Raw genomic sequence first — 17,089 nt, 5'->3', positions numbered from 1 at the left:
TTAAATATATCTTTTTACGTTATTTAGTAATGGCGCATTCTCTTTTTTCCAATCTGTTTACAGCTAGGGAAAGAAAAGTTTCATAAGTCTCAGCACTGGGATTACTGCAATAAAATTGCTATGTTGGTGGGAGAAGATAAACCTGGAATAGGAGGTGAACCTTTGTGTGGACAAAAGCTGAAACCTAAATATACTGTGTTTCCCAGAGGTGTGGGAAGTGATGCTCCTTCATGGGTAGCATTTGATAAACAGGTATGTAGAAGTCGATTTCTGTTATAAAAGTGTTTTTACAAATGGTTAATTTATGCTAAAAGAGTATAAGATGGGTAGAACCCAGTTAAAGAAAAAGAAAATATTTTCTGCACAGCAATGGTTGACATTTATTTTTCCACAGTATTAAGTATAGCTACATTGATCAATATACTAACTACAACTGTCTAAATAGTCCACCACAAAGTTCCTAACTGGGGATTGGAGGGTATAGTGTGAATTCTGCAGGACATAAAGTATAAGGATGGACAATGATATATTTCTTTTTAGTGAAATATATGGGGACCAAGAAATTACCTGGTTATCTTAAAAAACATCAGTGGAGCTCATGTATGAAGAGTTACAAGATGTAATTGATAACTTCTATCCCTGTCCAGTGGTGAGCTATGTTTGGTTCAGAGACCCACTGGAACAGAATTGAGGCTCTGCTTCTACAAAGTAATTTGCCTATCTAGACCTTTATGCCTGTGCGAAGCCCCATTGACTTCCCTAGGACTCCAGATGGGTGTAAGGGTCTGATTGGATTGATTCCTTTTGTGATAGATTGACTACCAAAATATTTTAAGACGTTTAATATCCAATAGAAAAAATGAGTTATTTGATTTGTCACCCTAAATTGTGTTTATTCTTAGAGCACTTATGTGTGGTTTTTTTGTTTTTTTTTTTTAAATTAAAACATAACTGGTCATTTTTCAGTTTAAGGCAATCTCCTTTTCTCTTCCCCTCTGCCCTATCCTTTCTAAATGATTTTGCATTATTGAAATGGATGACTTAGCAATTACATATATTTCAGTCTTACAAAGCATAAGCATAGTCATATACAAGGGTATAAAGAAAAACAATGTTTGTGGAGCAAAAAGCTTAATTGATCAAACGAGTATTACAAAGTGAAAAGCAATTGGGCATATGAGTACAGTAATGAATGGTTATTTAGGACCTGATCTTGCATAGAGGCCCTTGCATAGAGGCCTAGGGCTCTTCCATCTAGACAGATTCCCATGAGGGTCAGTGCGATTCCATTTGAGCACAAGGGACCAGCTGCATGGATTCCTGTGCGGATCAGGACGTTAATGTAGAGAGGTGTGTCAGCACATAATGCATCCCATTATCATGGGGCCATGGCTGTGCCCCAGAGGTAGGCTTGCAAATAGTCTTCTCATTATAAACCCTGTACGTAGCCTAATCACATCTGTTTAATCAAGAAGCTGAAAATGTGACATGCTTACTCTATGGCAAGAGGAGTTTATTTTGCCAAGTCTGAAGGGTCTAGATAAAACTGGTTTTCAGTAAGAAGCAAGTAAAAATTCCCCCTACTTTTTATAATATAACAAAAATAGCTAATACTTTTTGGAGTGCATATAACGGAAATATTGACTTAGTTTTAAATTCTTCCTGAGCTACGGCAGCTTCTTCATGCTCCTCTCTGGGACAATGATGCTCCTGGGGGTTGGTGGTGGAGTGCCCAAAAGAGACATTTACAAGCTCTGAGAAGAAGGATGCTCTGTGGAAATGTGCTGTCCAGAGGGGGGGAGGGAGGGGAGATGAAATCTCTCTTCTGTTCTCCATGCTGATGTGTCTGAAGCACCATGCTTCCAAAAGTCTCCTCCTTTCAGAAGCAACTTTGTCTCAATAGGACCCCTTCCCAAAAGGCAGATGATTCTTTATGTATACCACTCCTGCAGTGGATTCGGCAAGTAAAGGCAGAATCTTTCTTTGCCCTTTGCTGTTACCAACCTTTCCCTTTTTAGCCTGAGTTAATGGAACATTGTTTGACTTACAGGAAAAAATAGAAAATGATGGAACCATGACTTCAGAGGGAACCATGACAGAAGTACTTTTCTACTAGATGTATGAAACAAGGGTTTTTCTGGCACACAGAACACACTACTGTGTAAAGAATCGATTGGGGTTGGAGGACATACCAGCCACTGGCAGCCTCATGGTCCAGGTGCCCTGCACAATCAGCTTGGTTCCAGCTTTATTTAAGTGGAAGTACAAACACTGGTTTTCTAGAAAAGCTTGAGTGGAGATGAGAATAACCAAGGCAGAGAGGCTTGGAAAGGGATGGGTTCTGGAGGGCTGTCGGGAATGTCAGGAATGAAGCTGGGGATGACACTTCCCACAGGGAGAGGAAAAAGAGGATGGGGGAATAGTATCAGCCCAAACTATTCTCTGGTTCTTACCTTACCCCTTTCCCTCCTTGGAGGAATTCTCATTCATCATTTAACATGCTTTCTTTGAGATGCTAGCTATTACATATGTCAAGCTGCCCAATCACCTCCCATGGTTATTCTTGCTGCCAGAGATAAGATTTAAGCTTCTACAGAATTAACAATAAGTAATAATCAAATTGTGTTTATATAGCATTTGCATGAAAGCGCTTTACAAATGGGTGGGCATTAGTGTCCCTGTATGGGAAAACTGAGGCAGAGCGTTGAAGAAAGTTGTCTATGGACATGCAGCCAGTCAGCAGCAGAGCCAGGAATGGAATAGGTCTCCTTGTCCATTGAATCACAATACATCCAGTTTTGTTAAGACTTAAGTAATGTCATCTGAAGTGGTTGATGGTTGAGGGGTGTTGGGCAAAGTTAAGATTGTTTATGTTTACTTCACTGATCACCAAAAATTTTAGCCAGTATTTTCACAGCTGGGTGCCTAAGGTGAGGCACTTAAATCCATGTTTAGAAAACTGTATAAATGCCCAACTTAGGCACCAAGTGTGAGAATTTTGGCCTTATTTTTTAACTATATCAACTCAAAGTTGATCGGAGACTATATTGTATTATTTAGAGAACCTTAACTGATAACTTACAGATTTGTTATGTTTTTAACTCCTAATGTTATTGTCCTGAAGCTTAAGTGTTAACTCATTTGTAACTTGCAATCAAGGTTACTAAAGTTCTTAAGATTTTTTTGTTTTTTTGGGCCACGGGAAGGGTGAAAGTCAGAAGGGCATTGTCATGTACTGTTCAAGTGCTGCAAGCTGCCCAGGTCTTTGTTCCTTCAGTGTAAATTTTAACCCCTTTTCTGTAAAGAGAGATTCTCCACTCTTGCAATTACTTCCTTCTTCAACAGAGCAGAAAGGACAGCCCAATTAAGAAACAGGACTGGGAGCCAGGAGATCTGCCACAGAACTTGCTCTGTGATCTTAGACGGTGCACTTGACCCTTCTCTGCCTTAATTTCCCCAGCTCTAAGAATGGAGACTGATACCTGTCCAGGGATGTGTTGAAGACTACTTAATTACTATTTGTAAAAGTACTTTGAGTGTCTCTGGTGGAAATGCTAAAGAAAGGCAAAGTACTAGCACCTATGTGTTATGTTATGTAGAGAATTTTGACATCTTTAATAAAATTTCCAAGCCTACTTCTGTCAGACATCCATCAGTACCTGTACGGCATGAAGAATGGATAGGTAGGGTCTTTCTTCCATTGGTCAATTTTATCAACGAAATCCAGATTAAAAATGCATTCTTTCATTAAGTAAATCTTGAAAATATAATGCTTATGAAAGAGGTACTAGTTAGCACTGGTTTGAGCTGGACATGATACAGAAAAGTATGCAAGCTTCCTTCGTGTTTTCTTGCCTGTTTGGGCTGTGCTTTCATAGATTCATAGATTCTCACTACTAAGGTCAGAAGGGACCATTCTGATCATCTAGTCTGACCTCCTGCACAATGCAGGCCACAGAATCTCACCCACCCACTCCTACGAAAAACCTCACCTATGTCTGAGCTATTAAAGTCCTCAAATCGTTGTTTAAAGACTTCAAGGAGGAGAGAATCCTCCCTCAAGTGACCCATGCTACAGAGGAAGGCGAAAAACCTCCAGGGCCTCTTCCAATCTGCCCTAGAGGAAAATTCCTTCCCGACCCCAAATATGGTGATCAGCTAAACCCTGAGCATATGGGCAAGATTCACCAGCCAGATACTATAGAAAATTCTTTCCTGGGTAACTCAGATCCCATCCATCTAATATCCCATCTCAGGGATTTGGCCTATTTACCCTGAATATTTAAAGATCAATTACTTACCAAAATCACATTATCCCATCATACCATCTCCTCCATAAACTTATCGAGTAGAATCTTAAAGCCAGATAGATCTTTTGCCCCCCCCCCCGCTTCCCTTGGAAGGCTATTCCAAAACTTCACTCCTCTGATGGTTAGAAACCTTCGTCTAATTTCAAGTCTAAACTTCCTGGTGGCCAGTTTATACCCATTTGTTCTTGTGTCCACATTGGTGCTGAGCTTAAATAATTCCTCTCCCTCTCCTGTATTTATCCCTCTGATATTTATAGAGAGCAATCATATCTCCCCTCAACCTTCTTTTAGTTAGGCTAAACAAGCCAAGCTCCTTAAGTCTCCTTTCATAAGACAAGTTTTCCATTCCTCGGATCATCCTAGTAGCCCTTCTCTGTACCTGCTCCAGTTTGAATTCATCCTTTTTAAAAATGGGAAACCAGAACTGCACACAGTATTCTAGGTGAGGTCTCACCAGTGCCTTGTATAATGGTACTAAAACCTCCTTATCCCTACTGGAAATGCCTCTCCTGATGCATCCCAAAACCGCATTAGCTTTTTTCACAACCATATCACATTGGCAGCTCATAGTCATCCTATGATCAACCAATACTCCAAGGTCCTTCTCCTCTTCCGTTACTTCTAATTGATGCATCCCCAGCTTATAACTAAAATTCTTATGGAATTAATCCCTAAATGCATAACCTTACACTTCTCACTATTAAATTTCATCCTATTACTATTACTCCAGTTTACAAGGTCATCCAGATCCTCCTGTATAATATCCCGATCCTTCTCTGAATTGGCAATACCTCCCAGCCTTGTATCATTCGCAAACTTTATTAGCACACTCCCACTTTTTGTGCCAAGGTCAGTAATAAAAAGATTAAATAAGATTGGTTCCAAAACTTATCCCTGAGGAACTCCAATGGTAACCTCCCTCCAGCCTGACAGTTCGCCTTTCAGTAGGACCTGTTGCAGTCTCCCCTTTAACCAATTCCTTATCCACCTTTTGATGTTCATATTGATCCCCATCTTCTCCAATTTAACTAATAATTCCCCATGTGGCACAGTATCAAATGCCTTACTGAAATCTAGGTAAATTAGATCCACTGCATTTCCTTTATCTAAAAAATCTGTTCCCTTTTCGAAAAAGGAGATTAGGTTGGTTTGGCACGATCTACCTTTTGTAAAACCATGTTGTATTTTGTCCCATTTACCATTGACTTCAATGTCCTTAACTAATTTCTCCTTCAAAATTTTTCCCAGGACCTTGCATACTACAGATGTCAAAGTAACTGGCCTGTAGTTACCTGGATCATTTTTTTTCCCTTTCTTAAAAATAGGAACTATATTAGCAATTCTCCAATCATTCGGTACTACTCCTGAGTTTACAGATTCATTAAAAATTCTTGCTAATGGGCTTGCAATTTCAGGTGCCAATTCTTTTAATATTCTTGGATGAAGATTATCTGGGCCCCCCGATTTAGTCCCATTAAGCTGTTTCAGTTTCGCTTCTACCTCAGATATGGTAATATCTACCTCCATATCCTCATTCCCATTTGTCATGCTACCATTATCCCTAAGATCTTCTTTAGCCTTATTAAAGACTGAGGCAAAGTATTTGTTTAGATATTGGGCCATGCCTAGATTATCTTTAACCACCACTCCATCCTCAGCGTTTAGCGGCCCCATTTCTTTTTTCTTAATTTTCTTCTTGTTTATATGGCTACAGAACCTTTTACTATTGGTTTTAATTCCCTTTGCAAGGTCCAACTCTACTTGACTTTTAGCCTGTCTCACTTTATCCCTACATGTTCTGACTTCAATAAGGTAGTTTTCCTTGCTGATCCTTCCCATCTTCCATTCCCTGTATGCTTTCTGCTTCTTCTTAATCACCTCTCTAAGATGCTTGCTCATCCAGCTTGGTCTATGACTCCTGCCTATGAATTTTTTCCCCTTTCTTGGGATAGAGGCTTCCGATAGCTTCTGCAGTTTTGATTTAAAGTAATCCCAGGCCTCCTCTACCTTTAGATCCATAAGTTCTTCAGTCCAATCCACTTCCCTAACTAACTTCCTTAATTTTTGAAAGTCAGCCCTTTTGAAATCAAAAACTCTAGTTGCAGATTTATTTTTGTTAATCCTTCCGTTCAGTTTGAACTGAATTAGCTCATGATCACTTGAGCCAAGATTATCCCCTACAACCATTTCTTCTATGAGGTCCTCACTACTCACGAAAACCAAATCTAAAATGGCATCCCCTCTAGTCGGTTCAGCAACTACTTGATGAAGGAATCCATCAGCTATCGCATCTAGGAAAATCTGAGCCCTATTATTATTACTAGCACTGGTCCTCCAGTCTATATCTGGGAAGTTCAAGTCTCCCATGATCATGCAGTTTCCATTAATATTTACTTTATTAAAAACATTAAAAAGGGCTCTATACATATCCAAATTAGATCCCAGAGGTCTATAGCACACCCCAAGCACTATCGTAGGAGAGGCTCTACTAGTTATCTTCCCCAATGTAATTTTTGCCCAGACGGACTCTGTCTTATCCATTGCGTCGCTTCTTATTTCTTTACATTCTACCTCATCATTGATATACAATGCTACTCCACCACCTTTATCTTTATTTCTGTCTTTCCTAAACAGCACATACCCTTCAATACCTGTAGTCCAGTCATGACTACTATTCTACCATGTTTCTGTTATCCCTATAATATCTGGTTTCACTTCCTGCACCAGTAGCTCTAGTTCCTCCATTTTGTTACCTAGGCTCCTCGCATTGGTGTATAAACATCTTAATTTTTGCTGTTTTGCCTCGCTCACATTTTGTACCCTATTAGGCACAGTCATTCTACAGCCAGTATAACCTATTAGACTGGTATCCACACTGCCCTCGCTCCTTATATACATTCTCCTACCCACGGCTGTATCCTTTCTTACTTCATCTTCTTCCCTCTCAATGCTAAAATCTGGCGTGGAGAATACCTGGACATCTCCCCCAAATTCCTAGTTTAAAGCTCTCTTTATCAGTTGTGCCAGCCTCCATCCTAGAAGTCTATTTCCTTCCCTACTCAGATGAAGTCCATCCCGAGAGAACTGTCCTCTGTCCGTGAATGCCTCCCAGTGGCCATACATCCCAAAGCCGCCCTCATAGCACCACTGCCTAAGCCATCTGTTGACAGTCATAATCTTGTCACACCTTTGTTGCCCTTCTCTAGGAACAGGCAGGATCCCACTAAAGATCACCTAAGCCTCAATTTCCTTAAGCGTCTTCCCCAGCCTAGCATAGTCTCCCTTAATACTTTCCAGAGAGAATCTAGCTGTATCATTTGTTCCCACATGAAGGATAATTAGGGGATTCTTTCCCGCTCCCTTTAGGATCCTTTTCAACCTCAGGTCTACATCCCGTATCTTAGCACCTGGAAGACAGCACATCCTTCTATTCTCTGGATCAGCTCTAGTTACAGGCCTGTCTATTCTTCTCAATAAAGAGTCCCCGATCACATAGACCTGCCTTTTCCTGGTGACAGTGCTATTCTCCAGTCTCTCCCCTGTTCCCTCTGGCTGCAAGTTCTTTCCATTCCTGTTTTCCCTTATAATCCTCTTCAACCCATCCTGTATCCTCCTGGGGCTCATATTTGGTGTAATCTCCCTTGACTCTTCCCCTTTTCCTATAGGACTAGCCTCTCTTCTCTTCTTCCTTGTCCTTCCACCTTCAGCAACTACCTGCTGAGCCCCTTCTTCATTTTCCAACTCTGCAAACCTGTTCCTGAGCTTTGTTTCTCCTTCACTAGCCCATCTTTTCCTCTGCCTGGTTCTTTTAGTCATATGCTTCCACTGACCACTTTCCTCACCCAGTTTCCCCTCAAAATTCCCCAGCCCTGCTTCCATCTGCAAGTCTGAGCTTTTCCCTTCAGATACCTCATGTCTTTGCTCCATCATCTGCTCAAATCCCTTCCTAAACTCAACCAGACTTTCCACCTGCATCTCCAGACCTCGGATCTTTTCCTCCATCAGCTCTATCAGACAGCGTTTCATGCAGAAAAAACTCTTACCAGATACCCCCTCCAGGATCATATACATACCACAGCTTCCACATCCAGTCATCCTCATTGTGTTTTCCACTACAGGAGTCGCTCCCACAGCTGCCTCCGTATCCGTCATAGCCTTCCCACCTATGTCCTGTTCATCTGGGAAACACAAGCCACACCAAAAGACCACCTCCCACAGCAAAAACAAACCCCAAACAAGCACCACAATACAAACTCCCCTTTCAAACTCCCCTGTTTACAGCTCTGTTTGCTGGCTCCTGTGCCACTGCAACTCTCTGTGCCGCTGGCTGGCTGGCTGGCTACCTTTATAGGACCCCTAGTCAGAAAAGCCCCGCCCCCTAATCAGGGCTCAGCTTCTCTCCCAGCACAAAGCCCCTACAAGCCTCTACACACACAAATACAAAACCAAGTACAAATACCTTCTCCTCCAGCAGAACTCCCCCTCAAACTCCCCTGTTTACAACTCTGTTTGCTAGCTCCTATGCCACTGCAGCTTACTTTCCTCTTGGACCATATACAAACATTTTTTACAATTTTCACCAAGCTTGACCTCACGAATAAAGACAATAAATGGTGCCAAATTGTTGAGTAGTTTTGCTTTGTGCACAAATGAGTATTAATAGACAAGAGCAAAACTCACTAGTACATGTAACCATATGGAAGATGTCAGGGTCTCTAGAGGTGAAAGCTGCTGTAGTAAACTACTGAGCAGTGCACCTACAAACATTATTTTAGGATTACTACACTGTAAGTTAAAGGAAGGGAGGATCTAGATTTGTGTTTGGGGAGGCCAGCCCAAGTCTTCCCTGAGGTTCACACACTCACTGAAGCACAAAACCAAGTAAGTTTTGAAGTGATTGTTTTGTACAGCCCTAAATGGCACCCAGTTATAGGAAGCTTATATGGACTTTCTCTGTGACAGTAGTCTGCTGATAGCTTAATATTTGATTTTTTTTTTAAGTGTAATCTTCCTTCTCTACTCAGATGTGGTGATGATAATGCCACCCAAAAGAATATAAAAATATGCGATTTCATGTGGATTCGTATTCTTATATTTCTGAAAAGTAAATCTACCTGCTGAAATCCACACATTTTGTTATCTTTATAATTAATTGTGCATCTGTACAACTTCCCTTTATTGACATCTTTTTTATTGCAAACACACTGGATGAAGACTTTGCTTCTTTATATTTCTTTATTTATGCTTTTTTTATAGGTATTGTCTTTTGATGCCTATTTTGGTGAAGAAGTGCCTGAAAAAAATCAAGAGCTATATAGAATAAGACATTGTAAAATATACTTCTATCTTGAAGATGACACAATTCAAGTGGTTGAACCCCAAGTCAAAAATAGTGGAATACCACAAGGTACCTATTTATAATAATCTTCCTTTGTTTCTTCACCTCTAATCTTTTCCTCATTGAAGTCTTTGACCATCTAAAAGGATACCTAAAGTGTCTGTTTACATAGGCCTGTTCTACACTACAAAGTTTTGCCAGCATAGTTATGTCCACTAGGAGTGTGGAAAAAAATCACATCCCCTTCCTGACATAGCTCTCCTGGCAAAGCCCTCACTGCTCTGCTGACAGAGGGGCAGGTATTGGCTTCTGTCAACATAGTTAATTTTGGGGAGATGGTGCAACTATGCTGGGAGAAGAACTTGTGCTGGCTGATGCCACTTCTATACTAGGGGGCTCTGCTGGCGTAGCTATGCTGGCCAAGTCTTTGTAATGTAGACAAGTCCATAGTGTAGCTAATTTTGAGTACAAATCTATGATGGAGTATAGATAAAATTCCTTTTCTTGCCATGGCCATTAATGAGTACTTCCTCATAGGCTTCAGTTTAGAGCAGGGGTGGGCAAACTTTTTGACCTGAGGGCCACATCGGGGTTCCGAAACTGTTTGGAGGGCTGGGTAGGGAAGTCTGTGCCTTCCCAAACAGCCTGGCCCCATCCACTCCCACTTCCTGCCCCCTGACTGCCCCCCGCAGAACCCCCGACCCATCCAACCCCACCTGTTCCTTGTCCCCTGACCACTCCCTCCGGGGACCTACACCCCTAAGTGCCCACCCGGGACCCCAACCCCTATCCACATCCCCGCCCCCTGCTCTCTGTCCCTGACCCCTATCCATACCCCTGCCCCCTGACAGGTCCCCTGGGACTGCCACACCTATCTAACTCCCCCCCCCCCGTTCCACATCTTGGGACTGCCCCCGCCTAGAACCTTTGCCCCATCCACCTGCCCCTTGTCCCCTGACTGCCCCCCAGGACCTCCTGCCCCTTATCCAACCCCCCTGCTCCCCACCCCCTTACCGTGCTGCTCAGAGCAGCAGGACTGGTAGCCGCACCACCCAGCTAGAGCCAGCCACGCCACCGCGCCACCTGGCAGGAGCTTGCAGCCCTGCTGCCCAGAGCACTGGTGGCACAGCAAGCTGAGGCTGCGGGGGAGGGGCCGGGGCCTAGCCTCCCCGGCTGGGAGCTCAAGGGCCAGGCAGGACGGTCCTCCGGGCCGTAGTTTAGAGGATCCAGGTCTAGTAGACGACCCTCCTGTTTTTGAAAGAACATTCTGTGACCAAAGCTGCTGGGCAAAGTCCCTATTTTTACACAGCTATGATTGAAATTACATGATTACGGGTCTGTCAGCACAGTCGTGTAAACTCTTAGTTTTCCAAAGGGAAGTTGTATATTATAGACTTCCGCTCTTGTCTTGCTGTTGCTACCTTAGAACTGGTAGTTAATTTCTCTATAGAATTCTAACGTTGTTTATTGCCCAATCGGGTAGCATGTGCCTGCCTTTGATGAGGAGGTACAGCAGCTTTTAGTGCCTCCAGCTGTCAGTTCTCTTATTACTAGTGCTGGTCTTAGCATTTTTTGATAGGGCCTGCTAAATAATTTGTCATTGATGCCTGTGCACTGTGTTCACACCAATATGCACAGGGCTGGTGAGTTGATTTTTTTTTTGGAATACACTCTAAATCTAATGGACTGGTTTTACATAAAAACTGTGTGACCACCCCCCTGCAGCAGAAGTGTAGTACAGCTGCAGTTCCTTGACATTTATGGGGCTAGCTATGTACTTCCCAGTATTTGAAATGTTTGCAAAAGATAATAGTACGAATAAGCAAGAAGGCTGGGAACCACTATGTCTCCCCAATCACTGGAGCATTTTGTGTACATTCTGATGAATTTTAGTACATATATCAATATGCACACATTAACTACTCAATCACCACAGTCCCCTTTGAGGTAGATAAGTATTATTAATTTCCACATCTATCAAACAAGGATAAAGCAGAAATGTTACCTAACTGATCAGTAGAGCCCTGCAAATCTGCAGATATCCACTTTATATTCACGGATATCTACGGATGCAGATGTGGTTGTATTGTTTACCATCTTGGATGCAGATCCAATTTTTTGTATCCACGCAGTGAGATAGGGTGCTGATGCAGGTGTGGATACATATAAAAAGTGGAGTGCAGATCATGGGTTGGATACAAGTTAATTATTACAGATGCGGATCCAAATTTTTATATCTGCACAGGGCTCTACTTATCAGTGTTAAGGGTGAAATAAAATCCAGGAGTCCCTTTTCCTTTAGACAGTGCTTTGTGTACTGAATGACACTGCCTCTCTTGGTGTTGAGTGTCCCCTCCTTGTGATCAGAGGTCTCTCTGGCTGTTCAGCAGAGGAGCTGGCTCTGGTTTCAGTAGGCACTCCTAGTCCTACCTAGGCAAATGCTCTATCAGGCTCTAGATGAAGGCTTGTCAAATCTCTGATTCTCTTAATGTGGGAAAGTATGAAGAATTTAAACCCTCCGTCTGTGATTGGAGATGGCAGCCCGGAAAGCTGTTCCTTGGTTCATGTGTTACAGAAATGAGAGAAGCTACTTCTGGGTTAGATGTTCACAGCCTTTCTTGGCTACTAGAATGATCTTCAACAGCTGGTGCACCTGAAGCTTGAGAGCCTGCAATGACAACATAGGGTGCCACTTTGCGGCTTGTTGCAGGCTTGTTTCACTAAAGCAAGATAGAGCAAGACCACTCTCCATTCCATTGGAGTTGAGTGTTGGAGCAAATATGTATCCCTATTGCCTGTGTAGTGGTAGGGGTTGGAGAGGCTAGGCTGCTGGGCTTAGAGTCCCACTCACTAGTGGGGACTGGAAGACTCTGACTGATCTCTTACATATTTGATTGAAGCTAGTGCTAACTGCTTTTGGAGTACTTTTTTTTTTCTTTTGGTTTTAGATACTGAAACTTACCTCAAACATTATTGTAGAGAAGCAAAAATACTTTCAATGCACTATACAGGTGTATCTGGAAGAACTTTATGGTTTATACAACTCTGTCCTGATTCTTTATTACAGAATTAGCAACTATTCTTGAGAGACAAGGTGGGTGAAGTAGTATCTTTTATTGGGCCAACTTATGTTGGTGAGAGAGACACACTTTCAAAAGTTTTTCTCTCTCACCAATAGAAGTTGGCCCAATAAGAGAGAGTACCTCAGCCACCTTGTCTTTCTAATATTCTGGGGCTGATACGGCTACAACACTGCATACAACAACTCTTGAAGCATTAAAATTCATTCAAAAGGACTACTCTGAGATTATTTTTAAAACTGTCTAACTCTCTGTTGCCACTTGGGTTGGTGAAGAGGCTTTATAATTTCAGTGTGTCTGTAGCAGAGTTTTTCAGAGTGTGGGGCATGCCCCCATAGGGGGCCATGGAGAAATATTCAGGGGGGTTCAGGTCAGCCCTGTGTGGGTGGGGGGGGTGTTGGGCACGGAGTGCCATCTCTACCCATGACTCACCTCAGCGGGCCACCCAGCCTATGGGTCAGTGTCAACATATGCATGCCCAGTGCTGGCTCTGCCCCATCACATGCACCTTCCCCTACCCTGAAAACCCAAGGGAGGGAAGGGCAGGTATGGGGGGGCCTGCAATCAAAAATTGTAACTCGAACGGGGGGGCTCAGCTCAAAAAGTTTGAAAACCGCTGGTCTATAGAGAGATGATATGGATAGAAAGCCTCTTCAGCCAACCAGATTACAGATTTCAGCCAAGTCATTTGAATAAAATAGTCCATAAAGACAAAATGAGGATTTTAAGTGTTCTAAATTTCATGGCGGCTGGTGAGCTTTCTGTTGCCTGATGTAGGTAAACTGTAAAATATAATGTGTCCATAAGGAATTTATATTTTGTGTTAAATACCCAGGAAAGGTAAGAAGTATGCATTAACTTGGCTTTTTGAAAACTAGGAAAGGTAGGAAACTAGATTTTACAGAAGACTTCTATTATTGGTATATGTGAAAATGTCTGTTACTGGTGTATTGTTTAGCCTGAGCAGATTAAAAGTACTCAAGCAAAGACAACATTTAAAACACTGTTTTAAAAAAAATATCCAAAATCACTAGTTGCTAAGTACATTCAGTTGTAGATACAACAGTGGTCTAATGTTGTTAATATTATCTATATTTTGGTAACCCTCAGAAGCCCTGTTCAGGACTAGGCCACACTGCATTAGGTACAGCATAGATATGAGAAAACTCAGTCCTTACCTAGAAGAGCTTAATCCTGAAAAGGAGGAGGGTGGGAGAACAGACAAAGGGCATGGGAAAGAATTACAGCAAATAACTGAAGAGATCAGGGAAATAATGGCTCATGTGTTAGTTGCATGTAGTTATTTTTATATATTTATTTTTGTTCATACTTTACATGTTCTCTTTTGAGTGATTGTGCACTTACATGTTACACTGCAGGTGTATGTGCACCCAATACACTCGAGTCAGAGACTTTTGCCAGTAATACCGTTAGGTGCTGCATGTGCCCTCTCTCATCTTGTACACCTAGCCAAGGGCATAAAAAGGGCTGATCCACTGCCTCCCTCTCAGTTCCTTCTCGCAACCCGTGGCGAGAGTTGGAGCTTCCCATACCTTTAGCTTAGGTTTGCCAGCTTTCTAAATAATTGTATTGTATATAGTTATGTATAGTTAGTTCTAGTGTAGCTATAAGTTAGCGTAAGTACTCAGTTCTAGTTTAGGAAAAAACTGTTCATTTGGAATGAAGAAAAATCATCAGGATTCAAGCAATGTACCACATGCAGACCCATTTTCCTTGTGACAGGCAGGCATAAAAGCTTCTTGATTTGCCTTGGTAAGGGACATGTGCAGTACTTGTACCTCCTTCCCTACCAGGACTGAGACTGAGGGATTTCCGCCTCAAAGCCATGATGAAGCAGGGTGGTGCATCCCTTTTCCTAACTGGACCCCAACAACAAAATAATGAAATCAAGTCGACAAGAAGTACTCCTTCTGCTACCTGGGATCCCAAGCAGAAATTGATGGGAAAACATCACTCTTCACCCTCCTCCCCAGCCTCCTCAGAGCACTCCCAGCATTCTGATTCTTCATCTCATAAGAAGGCTTCCAGTAAGCACTCCAGTACTGGTTTGAAGTGTCATAAGCACTCACTGGCACCATTTGAGGTGACATGGTCAACTTTGGCTCCTTTGGGGCCATTGAGAGCAGTGTCTTTATCCTTACTTGGTACATGGTCAGTAAAGCTGATTCAGATCCTATTGGCACTGCTGGCTCTCCAACTATCCTAGTTGAAGTCTTACCTGTCTCGGTCCCATTGGCTCCTCGGGCATTCCTGTGTGCAAAGGAATTTCTGTGCCTCCCCTTACCAGACTTTCCATTGTTATACCTGGCTCCAGTTGGGGCAACTCAGTGTCTTTGGCACAGTTGATACGATCAGCACCTTCAGCACAATCAGCACCACCAGCCTGCTCAGCAATGCCAGTGCCTTTGATGTAGTCTGGGCGGACAGCATGTCTCTCCACATTATTATGCCAGCACCATTGGTTGTGCCAGTACCAATCACCTTGTGGGTACTCCGGCCATCTTGTCCCTTGGTTTCTTTGGATCTGCTGGTGTCCTCCATACCCTGACCACTACAGACTCCAAGGGGGACTGCCCCTCCCTTTTCTGAAGAAACCTACATTTCTTCTTCAGACTTTGAAAGGGAGGAACTTATATCACCTTGAAGGTCTTTTAGATCACCTTTATAGCCCTCTTACATGGGTTATGGGTCCTAAGAATCAGGACTGGTTTTCCACCCTGGGCTACTCAGACATTGCAGTATCCCTCATAGCTTTACTGAGGGATTCTAGACCACAATCACAATTTAAGGGGAGGATTCCTCCCACTCCAGTACAGGAAACCTCTGTTCAGGCTCCTGCTGCCATCCATTATCTTACTGGATTCAACCAAATCTGGAAAGGAGAAATAATGGAGGAACCCCTAGATGTTCTTCTCTTTTCCCCCCTATATCTCATCCTCTTCTCCTGATGAAGCTGTCAGTCCAGATTCAACGTCTTCCCCCCAGAGGACTTCAGAGTTATTAACCTCAACATTTGTGAGGTGCTCAGATTCTGCCATGATGGGGGCGAAACAGTTACTTACCTGTACGTTAACGGTTGTTCTTTGAAATGTGTTGCGCACATATGCGTGCCACTGCGGTCTATGTGTGCCAAAAACATTCGAGTCAGAGACTTTTGCCAGCAGGACCATTAGGTGGCACATGAGCCCCTGCTCTCCTCATACACCCAGCTGAGGGCATAAAACAAGCTTGTCTGCTGCCTTCCTCTTCATTCCTCCTTGTTGCTATCTAATATCCAAAGTAGTGGGGAAGGTGGAAGGATTGTGGAAAGTTCATGTGTACAACGCATCTTGAAGCACAACACTTACTGTACAAGTAAGTAACCTTTTTTTCCTGGTGATTGTGCACATGTACATTCCACTGCAGGTGACGACTCAGCAGCTCCCATACAGATGGAATAAATTCTGATCACCTGAACAGAGACTGTAATGCTGACTTGCTGGAGTTAGCATCGTCACAAGAAGCTTGAGTAGTGGTGTAATATCTGGAAAAGGTATGTACAGACAACCACATTGCTGCTTTGTAGAAGTCTGCTATCAGGATATTGCTCAGAAGGGCTGATGAAGTGGACCGAGCCCTGGTGGAGTAAGCCGTTATTCTCGGTGGAGGACAGATGTTAGCAAGATTGTAGCAGTGCTTAATGCAGTCAGAAATCCAGTGAAAGATTCACTGAGCTGACATGAAAGGTATGTCTATACTGCAGTTAGACATCTATGCCTGGCCCATGCCAACTGACTTGGGCTTGTGGGCTTGGGCTAAGAGGCTGCTTAATTGCACTGTAAACGTTTGGGCTCGTGCTGCAGCCTGAGCTCTGGGACCCTCCCACCTCGCAGGGTCATAGAACTTGGTTCCAGCTCTACATCGCAATTAAACACCTTCTTAGCCTAAGCCCAAGTTGGTGGGCATGGGCTAGCCACAGGTTTTTAATTGCAGTGTAGACATACCTTAATTGGCCTTTAACTCTCACACCGTAGGCTACAAAAACCCTGGGAGAGGCTCAAAAGGATCTAATATGGTCCAGGTAGAACGCCAAAGCTCAACAAACATTGAAGATGTGGAGTCTTTCTTCAGCTTTGGAGAAGAAGGGGGTTTCAGGAAGAACACTAGAAGATGAACAGTTTGGTTCAGGTGGAAAGTTGCCACTATCTTTGGAGTAAACTTGGGGTGTGGCCTAAGGGAAACTTTGGCTTTATGAAAGACCATGAAAGGAGGGTCAACCAGAAGAGCTTGAAGTTCTGAAACTCTCCTTGCAGAAGTGATGGTAGCCAGAAATGCCATCTTCATAGACAGTAGAGGTAGTG

General features: G+C 42.9%; 1 protein-coding gene across 3 annotated transcripts in view; it reads left to right on the top strand.

The window, feature by feature from the left end:
- The window catches only part of EFHC2 (EF-hand domain containing 2), a 118,056-nt gene that overhangs the window by 31,999 nt on the left and 68,968 nt on the right, over positions 1–17,089 (top strand). For all 3 annotated transcript variants that reach the window (XM_038415072.2, XM_038415081.1, XM_038415061.1), the window contains exons 2-3: positions 64–252; positions 9,567–9,717. In XM_038415072.2, the coding sequence (XP_038271000.1) occupies positions 121–252; positions 9,567–9,717 (283 nt within the window). In that variant the 5' untranslated portion in view covers positions 64–120. The remainder of the gene's footprint in view (positions 1–63; positions 253–9,566; positions 9,718–17,089) is intronic.

Source organism: Dermochelys coriacea, chromosome 1 (assembly GCF_009764565.3).
Source record: "Dermochelys coriacea isolate rDerCor1 chromosome 1, rDerCor1.pri.v4, whole genome shotgun sequence".
NCBI classification, from domain to species: Eukaryota; Metazoa; Chordata; order Testudines; family Dermochelyidae; genus Dermochelys; species Dermochelys coriacea.
This window is presented reverse-complemented; position numbering and strand designations above follow the sequence as displayed.